The sequence below is a fragment of the Bufo bufo genome, chromosome 2 (genome assembly GCF_905171765.1).
Source record: "Bufo bufo chromosome 2, aBufBuf1.1, whole genome shotgun sequence".
NCBI classification, from domain to species: Eukaryota; Metazoa; Chordata; class Amphibia; order Anura; family Bufonidae; genus Bufo; species Bufo bufo.
This window is the reverse complement of record NC_053390.1, coordinates 516,683,286-516,706,440: the sequence shown is the minus strand read 5'-3', so window position 1 is coordinate 516,706,440 and position 23,155 is coordinate 516,683,286. Positions and strand designations below refer to the sequence as shown.

At 42.7% G+C, this 23,155-nt stretch overlaps 1 protein-coding gene across 2 annotated transcripts in view; it reads left to right on the top strand.

Moving 5' to 3' along the window:
* The window catches only part of PSD3 (pleckstrin and Sec7 domain containing 3), a 444,727-nt gene that overhangs the window by 307,383 nt on the left and 114,189 nt on the right, over positions 1-23,155 (top strand). For both annotated transcript variants that reach the window (XM_040417899.1, XM_040417898.1), the window contains one exon: positions 9,571-9,767. In XM_040417899.1, coding sequence (XP_040273833.1) covers positions 9,571-9,767 — 197 coding nt within the window. The remainder of the gene's footprint in view (positions 1-9,570; positions 9,768-23,155) is intronic.

The window sequence follows — 23,155 nt, the reverse complement described above, 5'->3', positions numbered from 1 at the left end:
GGTTCCCATAGCTTTTCAAACGCTTCAAAAGTATCCATACGAATGGCTGAGAGTTTTTCATACAGTAGAATCCTATTAACTCTATCTAAAACTGCCTGATAGCTTAAGGTATTAGTTTTCCATTTAAACGCAATATGAATTCTGGCGGCCATTAGATTATGTTGCGATAGTTTGAATTTGGCAAATGTTAGCCAAGGGGGCTTATCCCCTAAGAGACATAAGGCGGTGGTAGTTTGGTAACTACAGCCTAAAACTGTGGAAAGCAATCTGCCAATTTTAGACCAGAACAGTTGGACATGAGGGCATGTCCACCAGATATGGTAAACTGTACCATTTTCAGTACATCCCCTAAAGCATAGTGGCGACATCTCTGCTCTGGATATATACTGTGTAGCCGAAAAGGCACTAAATGAGTTCTATGAAGGACCTGACAGAGGTCTCTGCCAGTGTGTTTTGCCAAGAGTTTTTGGTTAAAGTTTGGGAACGGAGGAACCACTCTGAAAGTGGATATTCTACCTGTGTATCCTTCTCCCACTCCACCATATACGGGAGTCGAACTCCATCAGGCGAGGGATCAAGCATTCCATACAGTCTGGACAATAATCCTTGCCTACATAAAGAAAAGGTGACAAAACGTTCAAAGGGGGTAAAGTCCAAGTTTAGATTATCAATCTTCAAAGAGTGGAGAAATGAGAATACTTGATTAGTCGTGAATGATTCACCTCTAGGGAGGTCAAATTTATCTTTAAAATCATTCAGGGCAAACAATTTTCCCCTGACCAAGAATCTATGCAAAGTTGTACATTTGTTGTCAATCCACCAGCTAAAATTGGAAGCCTTCAATCCCGGTGGGAAGGCAGGGTTACCTATTAAATGGAAGAGTGGAGAGAGCTTCGATTGTAGGGCTAACTTGAACCTAACTGATCTCCACAACAACAGGGCTTGGTAGGACAGCGGTGTGTTAGAACGTATATTTATCGGAAGGGATAAGGTAGTCCAGAGTAGGGCTCTCCACGACCATGGAGAAAGAAGGGATTGTTCTATCGAGACCCATAGGGGGTGTGTCTCTGGTTTAGTATTTGTCAAAAAAAGCTGGGCTAATCTAGCAGCTTTGTAGTATTGTATGAAGTCGGGGACTGAGAGACCCCCTTGTGTTTTATGTCGGCACATGGTAGCCCGAGCTATACGGGCACGTTTATTGCCCCAGATAAACTTCAGTACCTCCCTTTGTAGGTCACGGAGATCCCCACCTGGGACTGGTAATGGTATAGTCCGGAATAAGTATAGGAGCCTAGGCAAGACTACCATCCTGATTACATGTATTCTACCTATCCATGATATGGGTAATGTGCTCCAGGTTTTAAGGTCTTCTCGAATAGCTCGATATAAAGGGGTGTAGTTCAGCTTATACATCATGTGAGGTTGAGTGGGCACTACCGTACCTAAATATGGTATATGATTGGGTAAATAGTGGAACTGGAAATTTTGTAATAGGAGCGACTTCAAGGAGGGGGAGGTATTGCATAGCATAAGCTCTGATTTCTGATGGTTATCACGGAGCCCAGAGATCTCTGAAAAGGATTCCAGAAGTTGTAAGAGGTTTGGCAGGGACACAAGAGGATTAGTAAGGGAAAGGAGGAGGTCATCCGCGAACAAACTCAACTTGTGCTCTGTGTCTCCTACTTTGACCCCTGACACATTGGCAAGAGGTTCCATCGCTAAAGCAAAAAGTGCCGGAGATAGAGGGCATCCCTGACGTGTACCTCTAAGTATTTGAATGGGGGCAGGGTTCATGGACGGGAGCTTAAGGTATGCAACTGGAATGGAGTAAAGAGCCCTGATAGCCTGCACAAATGGACCCTTAATACCCATATATTGGAGAACCAGGTGTAAGTAATCCTATGTGACAGAATCAAAGGCCTTTTCTATATCGAGGGCTAGGACAGCTAACTGTGTGTTCCTTTTATTTGCTACCTGGATCAGGTTGAGTATTTGACGTATGTTATCAGGGGCTTCCCTGCCTGGAATAAACCCTACTTGGTCTTTGCCAATGAGGTTAGGAAGTAGGTTATTGAGCCGACGAGCAAGTATAGATGTGAGAATTTTTGTGTCCAAGTTCAGTAAGGAAATTGGTCTATAGTTGGACGGATACAAATGGTCTTTTTTGGGCTTGGGAATGACCGTTATGTTAGCTGCCAAAAAATCAGGGTGAGGGGTATTACCTTGCATTATATGGTTACAAAATTTAATGATATGGGATGTTAGCAGGGGGGCAAATTTTTTATAGTAAAGGGCTGACAGACCATCCGGGCCAGGCGCTTTGCCTAATTTTAAGGTCTTAATTGATAGCTCCACCTCCTCGTTCACTATTGCTTTGCCTAGGTGCAGCTGTGTATTTAAATGGATTTACCTGGGGGTTGGATTTGATGATTTCATAAAAAATTATTAAAAGGTTGGAATGACTTGGAGGTTCTCTCGGCTTCTTATAAAAACTGCTCTTTGTTCTAACCTGTGAATGAAAGGCAGTTTACTTAATTCTTACCTCTTTCTTGCTCCGCTAATGCCCCTTTTCCTGATACACTCACACAGACTGTGGGGTCTACCACCCGGGTCCTGATTGGATGTGTGCGCTTCTTTTCCAGCTGCATTTACTATTATGCAGCTGAACAGCAGAAGAAGTGCACACATCCAGTCAGGACCTGGGGGGAAAGTCCACAGCCTGTGTGAGTGCATTGGGAACGGCGATGGCATTGGCAGAGCAAGGGACAGGTAAGAGTTAACTGATAATAAATAAAGATGATTGCTATTGAATAGGGATCGACCGATTATCGGTTTGGCCAATATTATCGGCCGATATTGAGGATTTTGAACGTTATCGGCATCTATTTTGCCGATATACCGATAACATATGGGGAACACAGAACGCGCTGCTCTCAGCGCGTTCTGTGTTCCCTCCGCAGCACAGGGGAGAAGGAAGCAGTGTCTCCTCCCCCTGTGCTGCTGCTGCCGCCAATGACAGAAGAGAAGACAAGAGGAGGGGAGGGGCTGTGGCCGCTGCGCCACCAATGAAGATAAGCCTTTCATTCATTCATATACAGGAGGCGGGAGCTGGCTGCAGAATCACATAGCCGGCTCCCGATCTCTATGAGCGATAGCTGCGATCCGCGGTAGTTAACTCCTCAGGTGCCGCGGATCGCAGCTACCGCTCATAGAGGTCGGGAGCCGGCTATGTGATTCTGCAGCCAGCTCCCGCCTCCTGTATATGAATGATTGAGAGACTTATCTTCATTGGTGGCGCAGTGCGCCCCCCCCCCCAAGCCTCCCAGTATTAATCATTGGTGGCGCAGTGCGCCCCCACCCCAATCCCGGCCAATAGTAAAAACATTGGTGGCGCAGTGCGCCCCCCCCCCCCCCCACCCAGTATTACTCATTGGTGGCAGTGGCCACAGGATCCCCTCTCCCCTGCTCCTCCGATCGGAGCCCCAGCTGTGTAAGCCTGGGGCTCCGATCGGTTACCATGGCAGCCAGGACACTATTGAAGCCCTGGCTGCCATGGTAAGCTCCATGCTGCTGTGTGCACTATGCACAGAGCAGCAGGGACAGTGTGAGCTCCTATTCACCCTGATAGAGATCTATCAGGGGGAATAGGACAAGGGTTCTAGTCCCTAAGGGGGCTAAAAGTTAGTAAAAAAAAAAAAAAAACACAAAAATATTAAGTATAAATGAAAAAGACTTATAAAAAAAAAATACACATTAACAATAAACAAAAAAATACACATTAACAATAAACATATTCATTTTCAGCAGATTTGTGTAGGAATTTTATTTTTTTTCTCAAAAATGAAAATTCCCAGAATATCGGTATAAATTATCGGCTATCGGCCTGAAAGTTCACAAATTATCGGTATCGGCCCTAAAAAATCAATATCGGTCGATCCCTACTATTGAATACTTTTGAAAGTGCTGCAGATTCTTTTTGTCTACTGTACAAAATAACCAAAGCCAGTTTTATAAAAAGCCAGTAGAACTCCTTTAAAAACCCAAACAGTACCCACCGATTCCCCGTCACATGCTGTCCTGCCATTGCTCCAGTCCTCCCTTCTCTCCACTTCCTATTCTTAGGCTCCACAAACAAGAAATGGCTTGGACTGCCTGCTTAGTCAATCACTGGTCACATCGGTGACCCACCTCAGCAAGTGACTTGCCGGGCAGGCATTCCAAGACAACAATTTTTTTATCTAAGGCATGTACAGAATAGATGGAGGGAATCTACAGTAAATCTCTTATATATCTCTTATTTTCTTTACAGCCCTGCTGGATTTTTATTGCATTACTTATACTTGTAATGTACATAGCGGGGTTCAGTCTAAGATTTACTTTAAGAAAAACATTGCAAAAGCTAATTTTCATAAATGTCGTGTTTGGGTACAGTGCACTCAGGCAAGTTTTCCCTGCAGGGGCGATGAAGTATGGCATTGTCATTCTGCCACTAGATAAAACTAGATTAAATGATCTGTAGTCTCGGTAAAGCATTCATTTTGTTGAGAATTGCTGCATAATTCTGGCCTGTGACTTATGTATGCTTTGGGACCAATCTGGAAAAGTTCCTGTATCTGTTGATTAATGCATGGATCCTTAAAGGGCTATTCTGGTTGTTAAAGTTATCCCCTATCCACAGGGTAAAGGATAACTATAGGATTGGTTTGCGTCCTACTGCAGGGTCCCCCACCGATTACAAGAACAAGTATCCCATACCCTATGAGAGCCCCCTGAAATAAACGGAGTGGCAGTGCAGTTCGGGCTTATGAACTGCCACTCCATTAATCTCTGTGGAAGTTTCAGGAATTGCAGAGGGCTGTACTTTGCAGTATCTGGGACTCCCATAGAGATGAATACTTCATTTCAGAGGAGGCGGAATCCAATGGGTGCAGAGTGCCCATTATCGTCAATGTGGGGGTGCCATCTGTGGATAGGGGATAAGTTATCACAACCGGAATAACCCTTTAATGCTGTACTAATATAACCTGAGGGTTTATGCACTTGGTCGTATTCGATCCTGTAATGGGACTCCCACAAAGGTGAGTATATCTCAGGTTTTTTTTCTGGCAGATTCCACACACGTGTACAAATCTTGTCATGATCCATACAGTCTCTGTTCACATGTTGCACATGGCTGCCATAAGCCCTAAGGCTACACTCACATGAACGTATTTTGTTTCTGTGTCTGTTCCGTTTTTTTTGCGGATAGAATGCAGACCCATTCATTTCAATGGGTCCGCAATAAATGCGGACAGCACACCGTGTGCTAACCGCATCCGTATGTCCATTCCGTAGCCCCACAAAAAAAATAGAACATGTCCTATTCTTGTCCATTTTGCGGACAAGGATAGGCATTGTTGCAATGGATCCGCAAAAAAAGGATGCAATACAGACGTCATCCGTTTTTTTGCGGATCCGCAATTTGCGTACCGCAAATCACATACGGTCGTGTCAATGTAGCCTTATGGAAAACTTTTAAACTTGTATACTCCATTATTTACACTATTTTTAACCCCATTTTGGCGCCACTAAATGTTTCCTTTGAAATAAATGATACATTACAAAACCTTTTTTAACTACTGTATGTGTAATATCTTGAGACAATATTGGTTTATTCGCATCATTTGTTTAATCAAAATCAATATTCCCCAAGCAAATTAACTGTGATATTCTGCTAGGCTGAACAAGCTTTTAATGTAGACTGTGATTATTGAGAAGGATGATCATATTTTTCAAAATAAATTGTTGTACGTATAAAGCAATATCATGGATATTTCCTTGCCCTTCAAAAAGTAAAAAAAAAAGGTTGGGTGGTGGTTTCCTTTAGTTAGAAATAAAAATGGTTTTGAGAGATGTAACGAGAAGTCTTGTGTGTATGTACTATGCACAAGTTCTACAGACCATTTACAAGGTTGGATACATACAATATGTAAAACTAATGACAAATATTAAAGACCTAGGGGACAATTTCTGTAGCCCAACGTGCTGGTTTTCTGGTGTAAAAAATTGCAAAGTTTGTGCATAGAATGAAAAGTGGGCATGGTAATCTAGGTAAGAAGGTGTACAGAAGATTTAACAAGTGCCACATTTTTTTTTTTTAGGGTTGTAAAAACTGTCATGGTTATTCTCCTTGCCCACCACTATTCGGGGTGGCATGGGCTCCGCATAACTCACCTAGCTTCTGCCAGGGGCTGTCCGCCAGACCCATGTGTCCCATACTTTAGGCTGCAGCCTGACTATAAGCCATTTGTATACCAACTTGTGCCTGTTTCCTGGATCCTGACTCTCTGCTGCCTGGCTTGACCTGTGCCTGTTCACTGTATCGACCCTGAAAGCCCCCACTTCCTGACTTTTGCACTATTTTACGGATTTACACATACTCTGCCCTGACCTCTGCCTGTTTCTTGACTATTTGCATTTGCAACAGTGTCTCTGACCCCAGTGGGTCAGCAACCAAGCACACTGGGACTATTCGAAGAGGTAGCAGCCTGTTTGCTCCCCTGCAATGAAGGCCACATCCCTGCATAGGATAAAAAACAGATAATGTCCTTAGGTCTAGCCCAAAGTCTAACTGGTTGGTTGGCACAGTGGGACCCAGTGGACCACACTGCTCGTGAGAAACCAGAGTAACAGCCCTCTTCAGAAGTGTTATATTTAAAGATGCCGCAAATGTGTCAAACAGGGTGCATAATTTGATAAAATTGGCGGTCATTTGGTCAATGTAGGCTTGAGCAAAACTGATTACAAAAATTCCCTTCATGACAAATCTACTCAAATTCTTATCATCCCTGGAGGTTAATGATATAAAAGCATGGTGTTAGTGATATTCAGTGCATGCAATACATTGTGGCTTTCTTGGCAGGTGGTATCTCGTGGTCTATTTACGTGTTATATAATACATAATATTAGAAGTCCAATTCTGGAACACAGTAAAGGAGATTAGGTATCACATTAAAATGTATTGGGAGTTTTCTGTTATCCACAATCCGCTTTGGACAACGTTGAACATGGTTTCAAAGGTCTATTGCTCCAGTTAAACTCCTCCACAGAGATGATCTAGACACAGACATAATTCAGCCACTACAATGGCAACATTAGCTTTCCATGGATCAAGCCTGATCAAGCCTCATCATTGTGACCTCCTGTGAAGCTTGCTGCTATACCCTTCAAGTGTGAGGATGAGATACAGTATCTTTAGTTTTCTGATGTTAAAGAGAAAATGATGGACTCTTAAGAGCAGTGAATCTCATATTTTTTTGCATTGGTTACGCTTCGTTAAGGCTACTTTCACACTAGCGTTATTATCTCCGCTATTGAGATCCGTCATAGGATCTCAATAGCGGAAGAAAACGCTTCAGTTTTGTCACCATTCATTGTCAATGGGGACAAAACGTAACGAAACGGAATGCTCCAAATTGCATTCCGTTCCGTTTGGTTGCGTCCCCATCGCGGACAGAATAACGCTGTAAGCCGCGGTCGTGTTGCGTCCCTCATATGGCGGGTTCGCAATACACGGGGCACCGGTCGTGTGCACCCCGCATCACGGATGCGGACCCATTCACTTGAATGGGTCTGCAAACCCGGAGATGCGGTGCGGAAGCACGGATTGGAACCCCGTGGAAGCACTACAGAGTACTTCCGTGGTGTTTCTGGCCATGCCTCCGCACGGCAAAAAAGTAGTGCATGCACTACTTTTTTGCGGTGTGCACCGTCGGATGCGGTTCGCGGACCCCATTTAAGTGAATTGGTCTGCGATCCGCATGCAGCTGCCCCACGGTCGGTGCCCGTGCATTGTGGACCGCAATTTGGGGTCCACAGCACGGGCCCGGCCAGCACACGGTCGTGTGCATGAGCCCTTAGTCATGCTCCTCATTATAAAATAAAGAAGCCATGGCCTGGACAGCAGCCACACAGTATAGCCGTGACAGGTTATGTTGTGGTTGGATAATTGTCTGATTGTTCGTGAAACTCCACATAATGATCGTTTTCATATATTGCATTCAAGGCTAATACTTTGCATTGGTCCAAGTGTATTTGGCCAATTAACAGCTTAGAAAAATAGTTACAATGGGAAACTTTATTTTAGTGATATGCCAGTACTTTCAATATAAAATGTTCCAAATAAGCAGAGACTCTAAGCACTATGCTGCAACCCTCAGTGAACGCCAGTGATTTAATTTATGTTATAAGCTGCTGCAACCTGCAACCACTGTCAAAACACCATTGTTCCAAGTGAGGATTTTGGAGGCCAAGATTCGTACATTTAGATACATTTAGTAGACGTGAAGGTCACAACATGTTATTTCATATGAATGACATATGTAATTAACAAGTGTGAGGATCCTGGTAATAACATTACATGATGAAATGTATAGCACATAAGGTACACAAGGCACCAGAAAATGAAGCACACACAGCACGCCTCTGCCGCATAGACATGAGTACTAGGTAATTAAGCAATTTGCTGACAGCACCAGTAACCCACCTACAGCAACAGCGGGAAAAGCTTGATCCGCTTAACATCATGTACGTGGCTCAAATATGTGTGTGAGCTATAGAGCTTTTATACGAAAGATCGGATGCTGTCTGATATTTGCTCATCCATTCTGGAGTCTGTTTACTATAAAAATATCTACTATATGTCTACTATAGAAATACCTGGTGGAATTAACACTATATCTGTATGTTGGTTGTTTATCATTGGAACTGAGTTACAATATTGTAACAGTCTTTTATCTACAATAGATATATTGAGAGAGAACGACTGATGGATTGATGGAGATTAAGTGGATGGAGGAGAGATAGATAACAAACAGGCAGCACACTCAAATAATTAAAAAAGAAAAGATATTTATTCACCCATGTGGACGTGCTGTTTCTGCTCAACACTAGAGCCTTTCTCAAGCAGTGTGGGTATATCTAAATCATATGGTGTTATATATGTGCTATAGTGTTAAGCGAACTTGCGATTTGCAAGTTCGCCTTTTGGGTCATCTAAGAATTCCATCATGGATTCCGTTACCACGGACCATAATGGCATGCACTAAGGAAGCCTATATTCCGTATCGCATTCCGTCATAATAGAAGTCTATGGCCAGCATGCAATACGGAATGACACTTGCAGGCTTCCGTGGTGCATGCCGTCATAGAATTCTGTTATGGTCCGTGGTAACAGAATCCATTACGGAATTCTTAGATAACCCGAACGCTGAAGTTGCAAATCGCAAGTTCACTCCACACTAATCGTGTAAATATTGTCACCATCACTACCATAAAGTAAGTACACGACAATACGCAACAAATGGGAAAAGAAAAAAGGACACCAAATTCAATTAGATAGACAGGAATATAGATAAATTGTATTGCTGTTCTGGTAGTGCAGAGAATAAATATGCATAAATAGATCGATGGATGATAGATACATATGATTGATGGATATGTGTTGGATATTAGATAGATAATATGATGGATGGATATTAGATCGATTAGATAGATATTATTTTAACATATATATATATTTTTTTTTAACAGAGATGATGTTGATGCGATGAAGAAGTCCCCATCAGACAGCAATGATGACAAATCCAATGGCATGGGATCAAAGAGTGTTAGTCGGATTGGAAGTAGCAGCAACCCATTCCTGGACATCCCCCATGATCCTAATGCTGCGGTTTACAAGGCTGGTTTCCTTGCACGCAAAATCCATGCAGACATGGATGGGAAAAAAAGTAAGAAATTTAATGATGGTTTTAATTATGTGCTTTCACCCTGGGAAAATACATATTTGCATATGTAATAAGGGCAGACTTGTAAATTGCACTGCAGAGCAATATGGAATGTGTTATTTGCTAGTACTGTAAATGCATGCACTTCATCATTGCGCTGGTTTTATGCTTTCTCTTAGTGTCATTACCTGGTACTGCAGTAATAAAAAAAATGTAATTTCCTGCAAAATGTAGGTAAATCGATGTAAATGACAAATATGCTAATGTCGGGAGTAGATGACTTTTTCATTTGGCTCTGAAGCTTACTGAAAACACTAATTAGCCTACTGGTCTTCTTTAAAATGACCTTTACATCTGTTAAGATGCTCATGCACCTTCAGTAGCTGTAGCCCCATAGTTATTCCTCCCATTCCCCATGCACATCCACACTCAACTGTGCATGCATGTGTTCTGAATGGGGAGAGGGAAGTTAAGGCGGGTTTACACGCACCGACCAGAAAGCCGATTGTCGGGAAGCATTCCTTCCAGACAGTTGGCTGCACATTTATATGCAGCAATCTCCTTCACAGTATGAGGACAAGGGATCACTAACACTCGTCCTCATACAGCTGCGCTGCCCAGAAACGATAATTGGTATATCTGCACTAACGTTTCTCTTGTTCATCGGGTGATCAGCAGCACAGTTAGATGGGTGGCTTGCTAGGAATGAGTGTTCGCAGGAACGCTCGTTTCCAACAATCTGCCCGACAATCGGGCATTGTAAATCCACATTAAGACACTGACGGATATCTCTGGGGCGGCTTATCTTCCCTGAGAACAAAGAATGCCGCGTTAAAATTCAACATGCCTGATCCTTATTTTCCCCTGATATCAGCTGGGAAGAGTCAGGCCACAAAACACATAAGAAAGTTGGCTGGACATATACAGTCACTAGGACAGGAATATGACCACATTGTCTTTCCCACTAGTGCCTCCTGATTCATTGCTCTCCATATAGATCACATATGCTTTAAAGGGGTTGTCCCATCTGGTCAACGCCTTTGTAAATGCCTTATTAGAGCATAAGGACATCATAGTGGGGGTCCAACTCAGGACCTCACACTGTGAGTCTGAATGAAGAGGCCCTAGAAAGAAACTTGAGTAGGCGCGATTTAATACTACAGCAGTCACTGTAAAGAAAGTGAACACCCACACACTTCTATGGCGAGAACAGCAGCGAGAACCCAATGCAGCCAGCTGTATTATGGTGGCTTATTCTGACTTGGGTTGTGTACTTGAGACAACCCATCTAAAACATGGTGATAAGATGCTTCTTCAGGACCATTTCACAGATTGCTTGATTTGCATGGGATCTACAATGAGGAACAGAAGTATTAGAACACCCTGCGATTTTGCAAGTTCTCCCACTTAGAAATCATGGAGGGGTCTGAAATTCACATTGTAGGTGCATTCCCACTCTGAGAGAATAAAAAAAAAAAATATCAGGAAATCACATTGTATGATTTTCTTGCACTGCTGAACATAAGTATTTGAACACCTGAGAAACAGCAAGAATTCTGGCTCTCAAAAACCTCATGGAGTATCCCTGATGATAAGAAAAGTGAGGAATCAGCCCAGAACTACAAGGGAGGAGCTGGTCAATGATATACAGTTGCAAGAAAAAGTATGTGAACCCTTTGGAATGATATGGATTGCTGCACAAATTGGTCATAAAATGTGATCTGATCTTCATCTAAGTCACAACAATAGACAATCACAGTCTGCTTAAACTAATAACACACAAAGAATTAAATGTTACCATGTTTTTATTGAACACACCATGTAAACATTCACAGTGCAGGTGGAAAAAGTATGTGAACCCCTAGACTAATGACATCTCCAAGAGCTAATTGGAGTGAGGTGTCAGCCAACTGGAGTCCAATCAATGAGATGAGATTGGAGGTGTTGGTTATAGCTGCCCTGCCCTATAAAAAACACACACCAGTTCTGGGTTTGCTTTTCACAAGAAGCATTGCCTGATGTAAATGATGCCTCGCACAAAAGAGCTCTCAGAAGACCTATGATTAAGAATTGTTGACTTGCATAAAGCTGGAAAGGGTAATAAAAGTATCTCCAAAAGCCTTGCTGTTCAACAGTCCACAGTAAGACAAATTGTCTATAAATGGAGAAAGTTCAGCACTGCTGCTACTCTCCCTAGGAGTGGCCGTCCTGTAAAGATGACTGCAAGAGCACAGCGCAGACTGCTTAATGAGGTGAAGAAGAATCCTAGAGTGTCAGCTAAAGAATTACAAAAGTCTCTGGCATATGCTAACATCCCTGTTAGCGAATCTACAATACGTAAAACACTAAACAAGAATGGATTTCATGATACCACAGAGGAAGCCACTGCTGTCCAAAAAAAACATTGCTGCGCACAAGAGCACCTGGATGTTCCACAGCAGTACTGGCAAAATATTCTGTGGACAGATGAAACCAAAGTTGAATTATTTGGAAGAAACACACAACACTATGTGTGGAGAAAAAGAGGCACAGCACACCAACATCAAAACCTCATCCCAACTGTGAAGTATGGTGGTGTGGGCATCATGGTTTGGGGCTGCTTTGCTGCATCAGGGCCTGGACGAATTGCTATCATCGAAGGAAAAATGAATTCCCAAGTCTATCAACACATTTTTCAGGAGAACTTAAGGCCATCTGTCCACCAGCTGAAGCTCAACAGAAGATGGGTGTTGCAACAGGACAATGACCCAAAGCATATAAGTAAATCAACAACAGAATGGCTTAAACAGAAGAAAATACGCCTTCTGGAGTGGCCCAGTCAGAGTTCTGACCTTAACACGAATGAGATGCTGTGGCATGACCTCAAGAAAGTGATTCACACCAGAATATTGCTGAACTAAAACAGTTCTGTAAAGAGAAATGGTCAAGAATTACTCCTGACCGTTGTGCACGTCTGATCTGCAACTACAGGAAACGTTTGGTTAAAGTTATTGCTGCCAAAGTAGGTTCAACCAGTTATTAAATCCAAGGGTTCACATACTTTTTCCACCTGCACTGTGAATGTTTACATGGTGTGTTTAATAAAAACATGGTAACATTTAATTCTTTGTGTGCTATTAGTTTAAGCAGACTGTGATTGTCTATTGTTGTGACTTAGATGAAGATCAGATCACATTTTATGACCAATTTGTGCAGAAATCCATGTCATTCCAAAGGGTTCACATACTTTTTCTTGCAACTGTAGAGAGCTGGGACCACAGTTTCAAAGGTCACTGTCGGTAGAACACTACGCCGTCATGGTTTCAAATCATGCATTGCACGGAAGGTTCCCCTGCTCAAGTCATCACATGTCCAGGCACATCTGAAGTTTGCCAATGACCATCTGGATGATCCAGAGGACGCATGGGAGAAAGTCATGTGGTCAGATGAGACCAAAGTAGAACTATTTGATCTAAACTTCACTCGTCGTGTTTGGAGGAAAAAGAAGGATGAGTTGCATCTCAAGAACATCATCCCTACTGTGAAGCACGGGGGTGGTAACATCATGCTTTGGGGGTGCTTCTCTGCGAAGGGGACAGAACGAGTACTCTGTATTAAGGAGAGGATGAATGGGGCCATTTATTGTGAGATTTTGAGCAACAACCTCCTTCCCTCAGTCAGAGCATTGAAGATGGGTCGTGGCTGGGTCTTCCAACATGGCAACGAACCAAAGCACACAGCCAGAACAACCAAGGAGTGGCTCTGTAAGAAGCATATCAAGGTTTTGGAGTGGCCTAACCTGTCTCCAGACCTAAATCCAATAGAACATCTTTGGAAGGAGCTGAAACTCCATGTTGCTCAGCGACAGCGCAGAAACCTGACCGATCTGGAGGAGATCTGTGTGGAGGAGTGGGCCAAAATCCCTGTTGCAGTGTGTGCAAACCTGGTCAAGAACTACAGGAAACGTTTGACCTCTGTAATTGCAAACAAAGGCTTCTGTACCAAATATTAACACTGATTTTCTCAGGTGTTCAAATACTTATGTTCAGCAGTGCAAGACAAATAAATTCTTTAAAAATCATACAATGTGATTTCTTGAATTATTTTTTTTATTCTGTCTCTCAGAGTGGGAATTCACCTACAATGTGAATTTCAGACCCCTCCATGATTTCTAAGTAGGAGAACTTGCAAAATCGTTCAAATACTTCTGTTCCTCACTTTATGTATCCAAATTAGCAATGTGTCTGTGTTAGCGGCTGGTTACTCAGAACGCTGTCAAGAACAGGGCTTGTAAACTTCTCAGAATCTCAGCATGCCTGTCAGTCTCTGTATAGGAGCCTTCTGTGTTCTCCATGTCTTCTCTGTGAGAGACAATATGTGGATGCTTTTTTAACACTTGAAGGGGACCTGTCACATTGAAAAAGATGAATGAGCCTCAGGCAGCATGTTATAGAGCAGAAGGAACTGAGCAGATTCATATATAGTTATTTTGGGAAAAGATTCAATATAACCTCTATTTAAAGGAGTATTCCCATCTTGGACATTGGGGGCATATTCTAGCAATATGCCCCCAATGTCCAAGATATGAATACCCCTTTAATATGCAACAAACGGGAGGCTTACTAGGATGCAACAGTCCTACTGGATATGAAAGTTCAGTGGCTCTGGGTGCCCGAACCAGCACAAATAGTAGTAGATAAATCGAAATAATAGCTCTCAAGTGTACAACTATGTAGGTTCTCAATATCTATATAATTTATTCCTGCCAAAATGCAATATGGGTGAATATATGCATAGTAAAAATCATATAAAATACAATGATCTGTGTGTTTTCTGCATCTATATGTCCATTCTGCGAAAAGTTGGAACATGTCCTATATACTTGCCTGCAAAAATGCGGACCGTGAATCCATTGAAGTTAGTGGATCTGCAAAAAATGCAGATGCAACATGGATAGTGTCTGTATTTAGCGGATACAGACTGGAAAACTGATACGGTCATGTACGTGGGTCCTAAACTTGGTATCAGCAGAACCCTTAGAGTGGTGAGATGTGCTTCAGAGCTGGCTGTCATATGTACACTATTCCTATTGATCCTATTTGTCTAGGTGACATCTGTGAGCAGGATGATTATTCCTAGCAAGACGACTGTGAATAGTTTATAAGGCTGCATGTATCCTGAATACAGTCCACCTTGGAAAGGTTTGGTTTGAACTCTTATGAATCAATAATTCAACAAGAGTCATAGTGTGAATTTGATGACCACAAAGGCATCAGGACTGAGCGAGATCTTGTCACTATTGGAATCATTTTGGGATTTTTTTATTGTATGTTTTTATAATTTTTATTATGTATAAATCCACCTTTATTGCATTTTGGCAGTAATAAACAATTTAGATATTGAGAACCTAGATTGCTTTATACTTGAGAGCCATACCCATTTTTTACATTTATAACTTCATTGATTCAGTATTTCATTCATTTAATTTCCTCTGCATTCGGTGCTTTGAAGTTAATGAGGCGGTCCTATCAGTGATTGTCAGCCTTCCCCCTATGACTGTGTATACAGAGAGAGCTGTCAATCACTGATAGGACCGCCTCCTGGACTTCAAAGCCCAGAATGAGCAGGAATATAAATGAAAAAAACATAAGTTATACTGAATTATTTAATAATTTTTGGTGGTGTTGTGTTTAATTTTTCATGGCTCTATATTAAAGAAAGTTCCTCAAATCCTTCAGCTTCCACTCTGGTCACTGTGCCTCATATCAGACTGACTCTTTCTGTTCTGTAAAGATCATTTTTCAGCAGGCATATCATTATTATCACAAGCAGGGTTACAATGACAGGTAACAAATATAAAAAATGTACCCATAGAAGGCCTTGAGTTAACTCCTGTCTACACGTTCATGTGATGGTACATAAGGCTTCTGTAGAACATCTCTTTTTGCAGTTAATAGCAGTCCATGCAGGATAGTCACTTTTATACGGAAAACAGAAGTTTATCAGTATCTGACTTTAAAGGGGTTGTCCTGGTTCAGTCATATTCGGAGCATTTTTATGAATTTACTGAATTGCGCAGGGCAAAGGCTTTTTATGGAGATCCGGTTGGGATCTGCCTTGCTCCCTTGTTACATTCTGTTTACCTGTATATGTCTGCAAATTAGCTCATTTTTGCCAAACCAGAGAACAGGTGCCAGCATTCCCCCTGAACTGTGTCTAATGCATCTCATTCAGCCACCCAGTACCCTGTTATGTACTGATGAGGGGCAAGAAACCTAAATGAGATGTCTACAGTTGAGTTGCTCTTCCTTTTGGAGGAATTTTTGTGCTGCCTGACATGAGTTAATTTGAATACTTCTTTGCCATGGATCACTGCCTGAAAAATAAGTGTCCATATACCCTCCTGGTGTCTTCAAAGAGAACCAGTACTCCCCATTTAGTGACCTGTGCCAGCCTAATAACCCTCCACTCCAGTATGAAATAGCCCTTTACTGTACCTCAACAAGCATTGCATTCGTTATCATAGTAAACTGGCCCCAAAGTGTATAACACTTAGAAAATCAGGCATCCAAGTCTGAGTTTATCCAGTGCTAGTATAATCAGTTGTATGAGATTGTGTTTTTGGTCTTTAGGAACTTTGCAGCCTCTAGTGCAAGCATCAAGTTCTCTAGAGCAATTTTTGGGAGGTTTGACATTATTATTATTCACCCACAACAACGCAGTGAAGCAAGAACAAGCGAAAAAGCTTTTCTTCAATGTACCACAAATGAAAAAGCTATTTCCCAGTGACAGCACTAAAAAATTAAATTAACTGTGGGCACCTACTTGTATTCATGGCTGAATTCATCTAGATTATAATCAGTGACTGATTCCTATGTCTCTGCTTTGTAATGATCCCTGCGGATGTGGCTAGTGTATACATCTAAGGCTACTTTCACACTCGCATTTTGGTTTCCGTTTCTGAGATCCGTTCAGAGCTCTCACAAGCGGTCCAAAACGGATCAGTTTTGCACTAATGCATTCTGAATGGAAAAGGATCCGCTCAGAATGCATCAGTTTGCCCCCGTTCCGTCTCCATTCCGCTTTGGAGGCGGACACTAAAACGCTGCCTGCAACGTTTTGGCGTCCGTCTGACGAAACTGAGCCAATGACACAATCTGGCACAATAGAAAACTGATGCGTTCTCCATTGACTTACAATGGTGTTCAAGAAGGATCCGTCTTGGCTATGTTAAAGATAATACAAACGGATCCGTTCTGAACGGATGCAGACAGTTGTATTATCTGAATGGATCCGTCTGTGCAGATCCATGACGGATCCACACCAAACGCCAGTGTGAAAGTAGCCTAACCTGTAGATATAGTGTTATCCTCTTTACTGTATTAGACAATTCTTCGCATCCTAGACATTAGCTTCTTGGATTGTCCTCCAAGACAACAATCTTGAGGAACAATAAGTCTTTCTGAAGATGCCATCTTAAAACCTCAAATGCGTGGGCAGCTTAGGACAAACTTGGTTTCCAGTTACCGGTTTCATATTTTGATTGATTTGATATAATAAAAAGGAAGTTACACTCTGGTGTTGAAACTTGTTTTCTGTTAGATTACAGCAATTCTAGCAGCCCCGGAGGAAGTATTACTTTATATTATTCAGGAAACTGGGCTACAAACCTGGAGCCCAACATTAGAATTATAGCTTTGAATTGAGGAACGCCTCTTCTGCAGACCTTACAACATGGAGTATGCATAGTTAAGGCCAGCCATACACTTAAGATAGCTGCTGACAAGCACAAGACCTCATGCACATGACCATATGTTTGGTCTGCATTTGTTTTGCATTTTTTGCAGATTGGATGCAGACCCATACATTTCAAAGGGGTTGCAAAGATGCGGACAACACACCCTGTGCTTTCTGCATCTGCACGTTCATTCTGCAGCCCTGCAAAAAAAACATAGAACATGCCCTATTCTTGTCCGTTTTGCGGACAAGGATAGGACATTTCTAAAGAAGTGAAAATGGTAGACACAAAAAGCCAATTATTGGGCAGACTAGATGGGCCAAATGGTTCTTATCTGCTGACACATTTTATGTTTCTATGTTACTGCTTACAGCTGACTCAACCCAAAATTTGGTTTTGGCAAATTGCAATCGAAGACCTTATTAACCAATGCAACCAATGGCCTTAGTTTATTAATCTGGGTATTTCTATCTGGGCCCTCCCTGTGCCACCTGTTTGTTAATGCAATGTGCACAAAATGTTGTTAATAAGTTATACCGTATTTTTCGCCCCATTAGACGTGTGGGGAAAATGCCCCTGCGTCTTATGTGGCGAATGCTGCCATTTTACATCGCAGTCTGCGATGCTGCAGCATCGCAGACTGCGATGTATCAGCTGGATGGGGAGGGAGGAGGGGCCGGTGTCATGCAAATGCGGCGGGGTGGTGCGGTCACTGCACTCCGGCCCCACCGCTCACTCACTTCCTTAATGCCTAAACATTTTATAATAATAGCTTTCATTAAAGTTCCGATCCCCAGCCCCATCTGTACTACTTACTAAATGTCTTGTAGCAGGCAGAGCAGGGCGGGCGGCCGGCCGTAACTCACTGACGTCACGTGCCTGCGCCGCCTACTTCATTCATAAAGTAGGCGGCGCAGGCACGTGACGTCGGTGAGTTCCGGCCACCCGCCCTGCTTTGCCTGCTACAGGACATTTAGTATAGATGGGGCTGGGGATCGGAACTTCAATGAAGGCTATTATTATAAAATGTTTAGGCAATAAAGCAGTGAGTGAGCGGTGGGGTCGGAGTACAGTGACCGCACCGGCCCCGCCGCATTTGCATGCCACCGGCCCCTCCCACAGGTATATTAGGGCATATGTGGATGGCACTATTATGGGGTGGGGGATATGTGGATGGCACTGTTATGGGGTGGGGGATCTGTGGGTGACACATATATAGGAGTGCCATCCACAGATCCACCCCCCATAACAGTGCCATCCACAGATCCCCCTCCATAACAGTGCCATCCACAGATCACCCCCCCATAACAGTGCCATCCACTGATCACCCCCCCATAACAGTGCCATCCACAGATCACCCCCCCATAACAGTGACATCCACAGATCCCCCATAACAGTGCCATCCACAGATGCCCCCCCATAACAGTGCCATCCACAGATCCCCCATAGTAGTGTCATGCACAGACCACCATTAGTTCAAAACCCACCAAAAGCACACCTTTTGGTTAAAACTTTTTTTTTCTTATTTTCCGCCTCAAAAACCTAGGTGCGTCTTATAGGGCAAAAAATACGGTATGTACCGCACAAGAGGGTAACTGAAAAAATGCCCTGCATCTCGCAAAAAACAAGACTTCATATGGTTATGTTATTGGAAAGATAAAAAAGTTATGGGTCTAAGAATGCACTTATGCAAAAAAAATTCCTGTAGCTTTTACACCAAAATAGGCTTGGTAGTTTAGGGGTTATGTATTGAATATCTGTGTGTTTTCTGTCTATCTGTGCCTGCGGTGTGTTAAATAACTCTGTATATATTGTAAGAAGGTACCTGGAATCATCGTGGATGGAAGGTATGTACAGTCCTGATCAAAAGTTCAAGACCACTTGAAAAATTGCAAAAAATCATATTTAGCATGGCTGGATCTTAACAAGGTTCCAAGTTGAGCTTCAACATGCAACAAGAAGAAATGGGAGTGAGACAAAACATTTTTTGAGCATTCAATTTAATGAAAAGAAGGAATAAACTGAAACAGGCTGTTTTTCAGCTGATCAAAAGTTTAGGACCACACCTCCAAAAAAAAACTAAACCCCCCCCAAAACAGAAATCCAACTTCCAAACATGAACTCAGTAATGAGTAGCTCCGCCGTTATTGTTTATCACTTCCAAAATTCGTTTCGGCATGCTTGATGCAAGCGTTTCCATGAGGTGAGTGGGAACATTTCTCCAAGTGGTGAAGACGGCCGCACGAAGGCCATCTACTGTCTGGAACTGTTGTCCATTTTTGTAAACTTCCCTTGCCATCCATCCCCAAAGGTTCTCAATTGGATTTAGATCAGGGGAACACGCAGGATGGGCCAAAAGAGTGATGTTATTCTCCTGGAAGAAGTCCCTTGTCCTGCAGGCATTGTGTACTGTAGCGTTGTCCTGTTGAAAAACCCAGTCGTTACCACACAGACGAGGGCCCTCAGTCATGAGGAATGCTCTCTGCAACATCTGGACATAGCCAGCGGCCGTTTGACGCCCCTGCACTTCCTGAAGCTCCATTGTTCCACTAAAGGAAAAAGCACCCCAGACCCCCCAAAATTTTGATCAGCTAAAAAACAGCCTGTTTCAGTTTAATCGTTATTTTCAATTAATTGAATGCTCAAAAAATGTTTTGTCTCGCTCTCATTTCTTCTTGTTGCATGTTGAAGCTCTACTTGGAACCTTGTTAAGATCCAACAATGTAAAATATGATTTTTTGCCATTTTTCAAGTGGTCTTAAACTTTTGATCAGGACTGTATCACCGAGGTTCCTGGCCTCGGTGAAGTAAGAGCCGGTATTTTATGTGTCAGCAGCAGCTATTGCTAATTGACACCTAAAGATTTAGCATGGCTGTCATAGCTGATCCAGGACAGCTCTTACTGGGAGTAGTCAAAGTGCTGGGTGGGTGAGTACTCCCCATGTTCCAGGCCGGGTTTTGCCAGGCATAAAAACCAGCCAGCACTGCCAGGTGTGTGGATTTACCTCCCTCTGACAGTCGAGCTCAGGAGTCTGTGTGCTGTGAACTGAGGGATGTGCTGGGATTTGAGGTTTGAGCCGGGCTGGAGGACTCAGGCACCTCTAAAGGCGAACAGGCCTCCTATGGACTTGATTAGGCTGAACTGCTAACAGGGTGTGAATTAATACCCAGAAGAAAAGGTGACTTTAATTGTTTATGGACTTTCCTTGTGTGTGAACAAACACCAAGCCACCTGCATTTTGTGATACAGCTTATCTGCATTTTGTTATACACCAATGTGTGAATAAACACTGCTGTTTGATTCAAGAATTGTGTACTTTGCCTCTATACTGCATCCGCTAGTCCTCTGGCAGCCAGTATCCTTTAACGTTACAACTGAGCATGTGCACGGTTTCGACCAAATTCTATATCTGCTGCATCAGTAATCTCTTCACCATAATCCTGACGTCTACAAAAACCTCTATAATTACAGGGACATAAAGCAGAGGTGTCAGCTTAATAATGCATGTAGCTTCAGCATATTACAGCTCATACTCCTAGTAGCCAAATCGGCAGCAGAAACATAGTAATGAGTCTTCTGTATTCATGAGGGGTGCACATATACACAGTACAGGTGAAACTCGAAAAATTAGAATATCATGCAAAAGTTCATTTATTTCAGTAATGCAACTTAAAAAAAGTTGCATTAGTGCAACTTAAAATTAAAATATTGTGAAAAGGTTCAATATTGTAGGCGCAAAGGGGTACATGAGATTGTGACTTTGGGGTTTCATAAGCTGTAAGCCATAATCACCCAAATTATACCAAATAAAGGCTTGAAATATCTCGCTTTGCATGTACGGAGTCTATCTCATATGTTAGTTTCACCTTTTAAGTTGCATTACTGAAATAAATTAACTTTGCACGATATTCTAATTTTTTGAGTTTCACCTGTATATTCCCCCCTATAGACAGGAGTGTGTCAGTCACCGATCTCATGACTGACAGATCTGCCTTTAAAATCACTGAACAGAGAGAGTCATGGACTTTATTGTTGGGGACAGGTCCTTTTTCAGGAGGTTCTCAACTGTAATTCACAGCCTGAGACAGGGAATGTTATGGCGTAACTGCTTTTAACCCCTTCAAGCGACAGCCAGTTTGGCCCAAATGCAGGAGCCTCATTTTCAACTTCATAAAACCATTATCGCTTTCATTCCCCATATGTCTACTTTATGTTGGCATCATTTTGCAAATGTCATTTTATTTTTTTAGGAAGTTAGAAGACTCCAAAACCCACTTTTTTAACAACCATTTCAGTTATGAAGTCACTTTGTGGGGCTTACACAGTAGAAACCACCCATAAATTATCACATTTTAGAAATTACACCCCTTAAAGGGATTCTGTCACCAGTTTTTTATCCCCCCATTTAAAAATATGGTTATGTTCATGGAGCTCTAGCGATTCATAATGTGGTCTTATAACCGAAATCTGTAGGCTCATTTTGTCTAAAAAACGTTATAACTAACCTGTCATTCATCTCACAAAAGTGCCCAAGGGGATGCTCATGTCTTCCAGATGCCGCCCGCACCCGCCGCCGTTAGTGCCCAGCTCCTCCTTTGCTGTCATCAGCGCCGCCTCATAATCCTTGCTACGCCTCCAGCTCTCCCTCACTCCCCCCTCCTTCTTCTCTAACATCTCGCGCGTGCGCACAGGCCTGTGCCTGATGCGCCCGTGCGGACTTCTCCGTTCGGCTTCATGGAGCGAAGTGCGCATGCGCCGGCACTTTGCTCAACCTCCCGATGACCTGAACACTGGCGCCAGCCTGTCAGAGGCCTGTGCGCACGCGCGGGATGTTAGAGAATAAGGAGGGGGGAGTCAGGGAGAGCCGGAGGCGTAGCAAGGATTCTGAGGCGGCGCTGATGACAGCAAAGGAGGAGCTGGGCACTAACGGCGGCGAGTGCGGGCGGCATCTGGAAGACATGAGCATCCCCTTGGGCACCTTTTGTGAGATGAATGACAGGTTAGTTATAACGTTTTTTAGACAAAATGATCCTACAGATTTCGGTTATAAGACCACATTATGAATCGCTAGAGCTCCATGAACATAACCATATTTTTAAATGGGGGGGGTAAAAAACTGGTGACAGAATCCCTTTAAGTTTTTCAAAACTGATTTTACAAACATTATTAACCCTATTTATTAAATCAAAATGGAGGGGAAATTTGAAAATTAAATTTTTTGGGGCAGATTATCCATTTAAATCCAATTTTCCTGTAACACAGCAAGGGTTAACAGCCAAAGAAACCTCAATATTTTTTACCCTGATTCTGCAGTTTACAGAAACAGCCCATATGTGGTCGTAAACTGCTTTATAGGCACACGGCGGGGTGCAGAGGGATAGGAGTGCTGTATTGTTAACCATTTTGGAAACTACCTCACTCAAGGAATAAATCTAGTGATGAAGTGAATGCTCCTGCTTCGTCTGGGGCCTTTCAGTTTCCGACGAATCAGGAGCGAAACCTGTGTCGGGCTTTATCATATGTTCCATGTGATGTTTAAGATTTTGTAAGTATAATAAAGAAGTGTAAACTATTTTACATGCGGGTCTGTGCTATGTTGATACTCTTTTTGAAGGTGTTAGAAGCATACCCACTACCACTCGTTGGTTCAGAGACTAAGGCCCCTTGCAGACG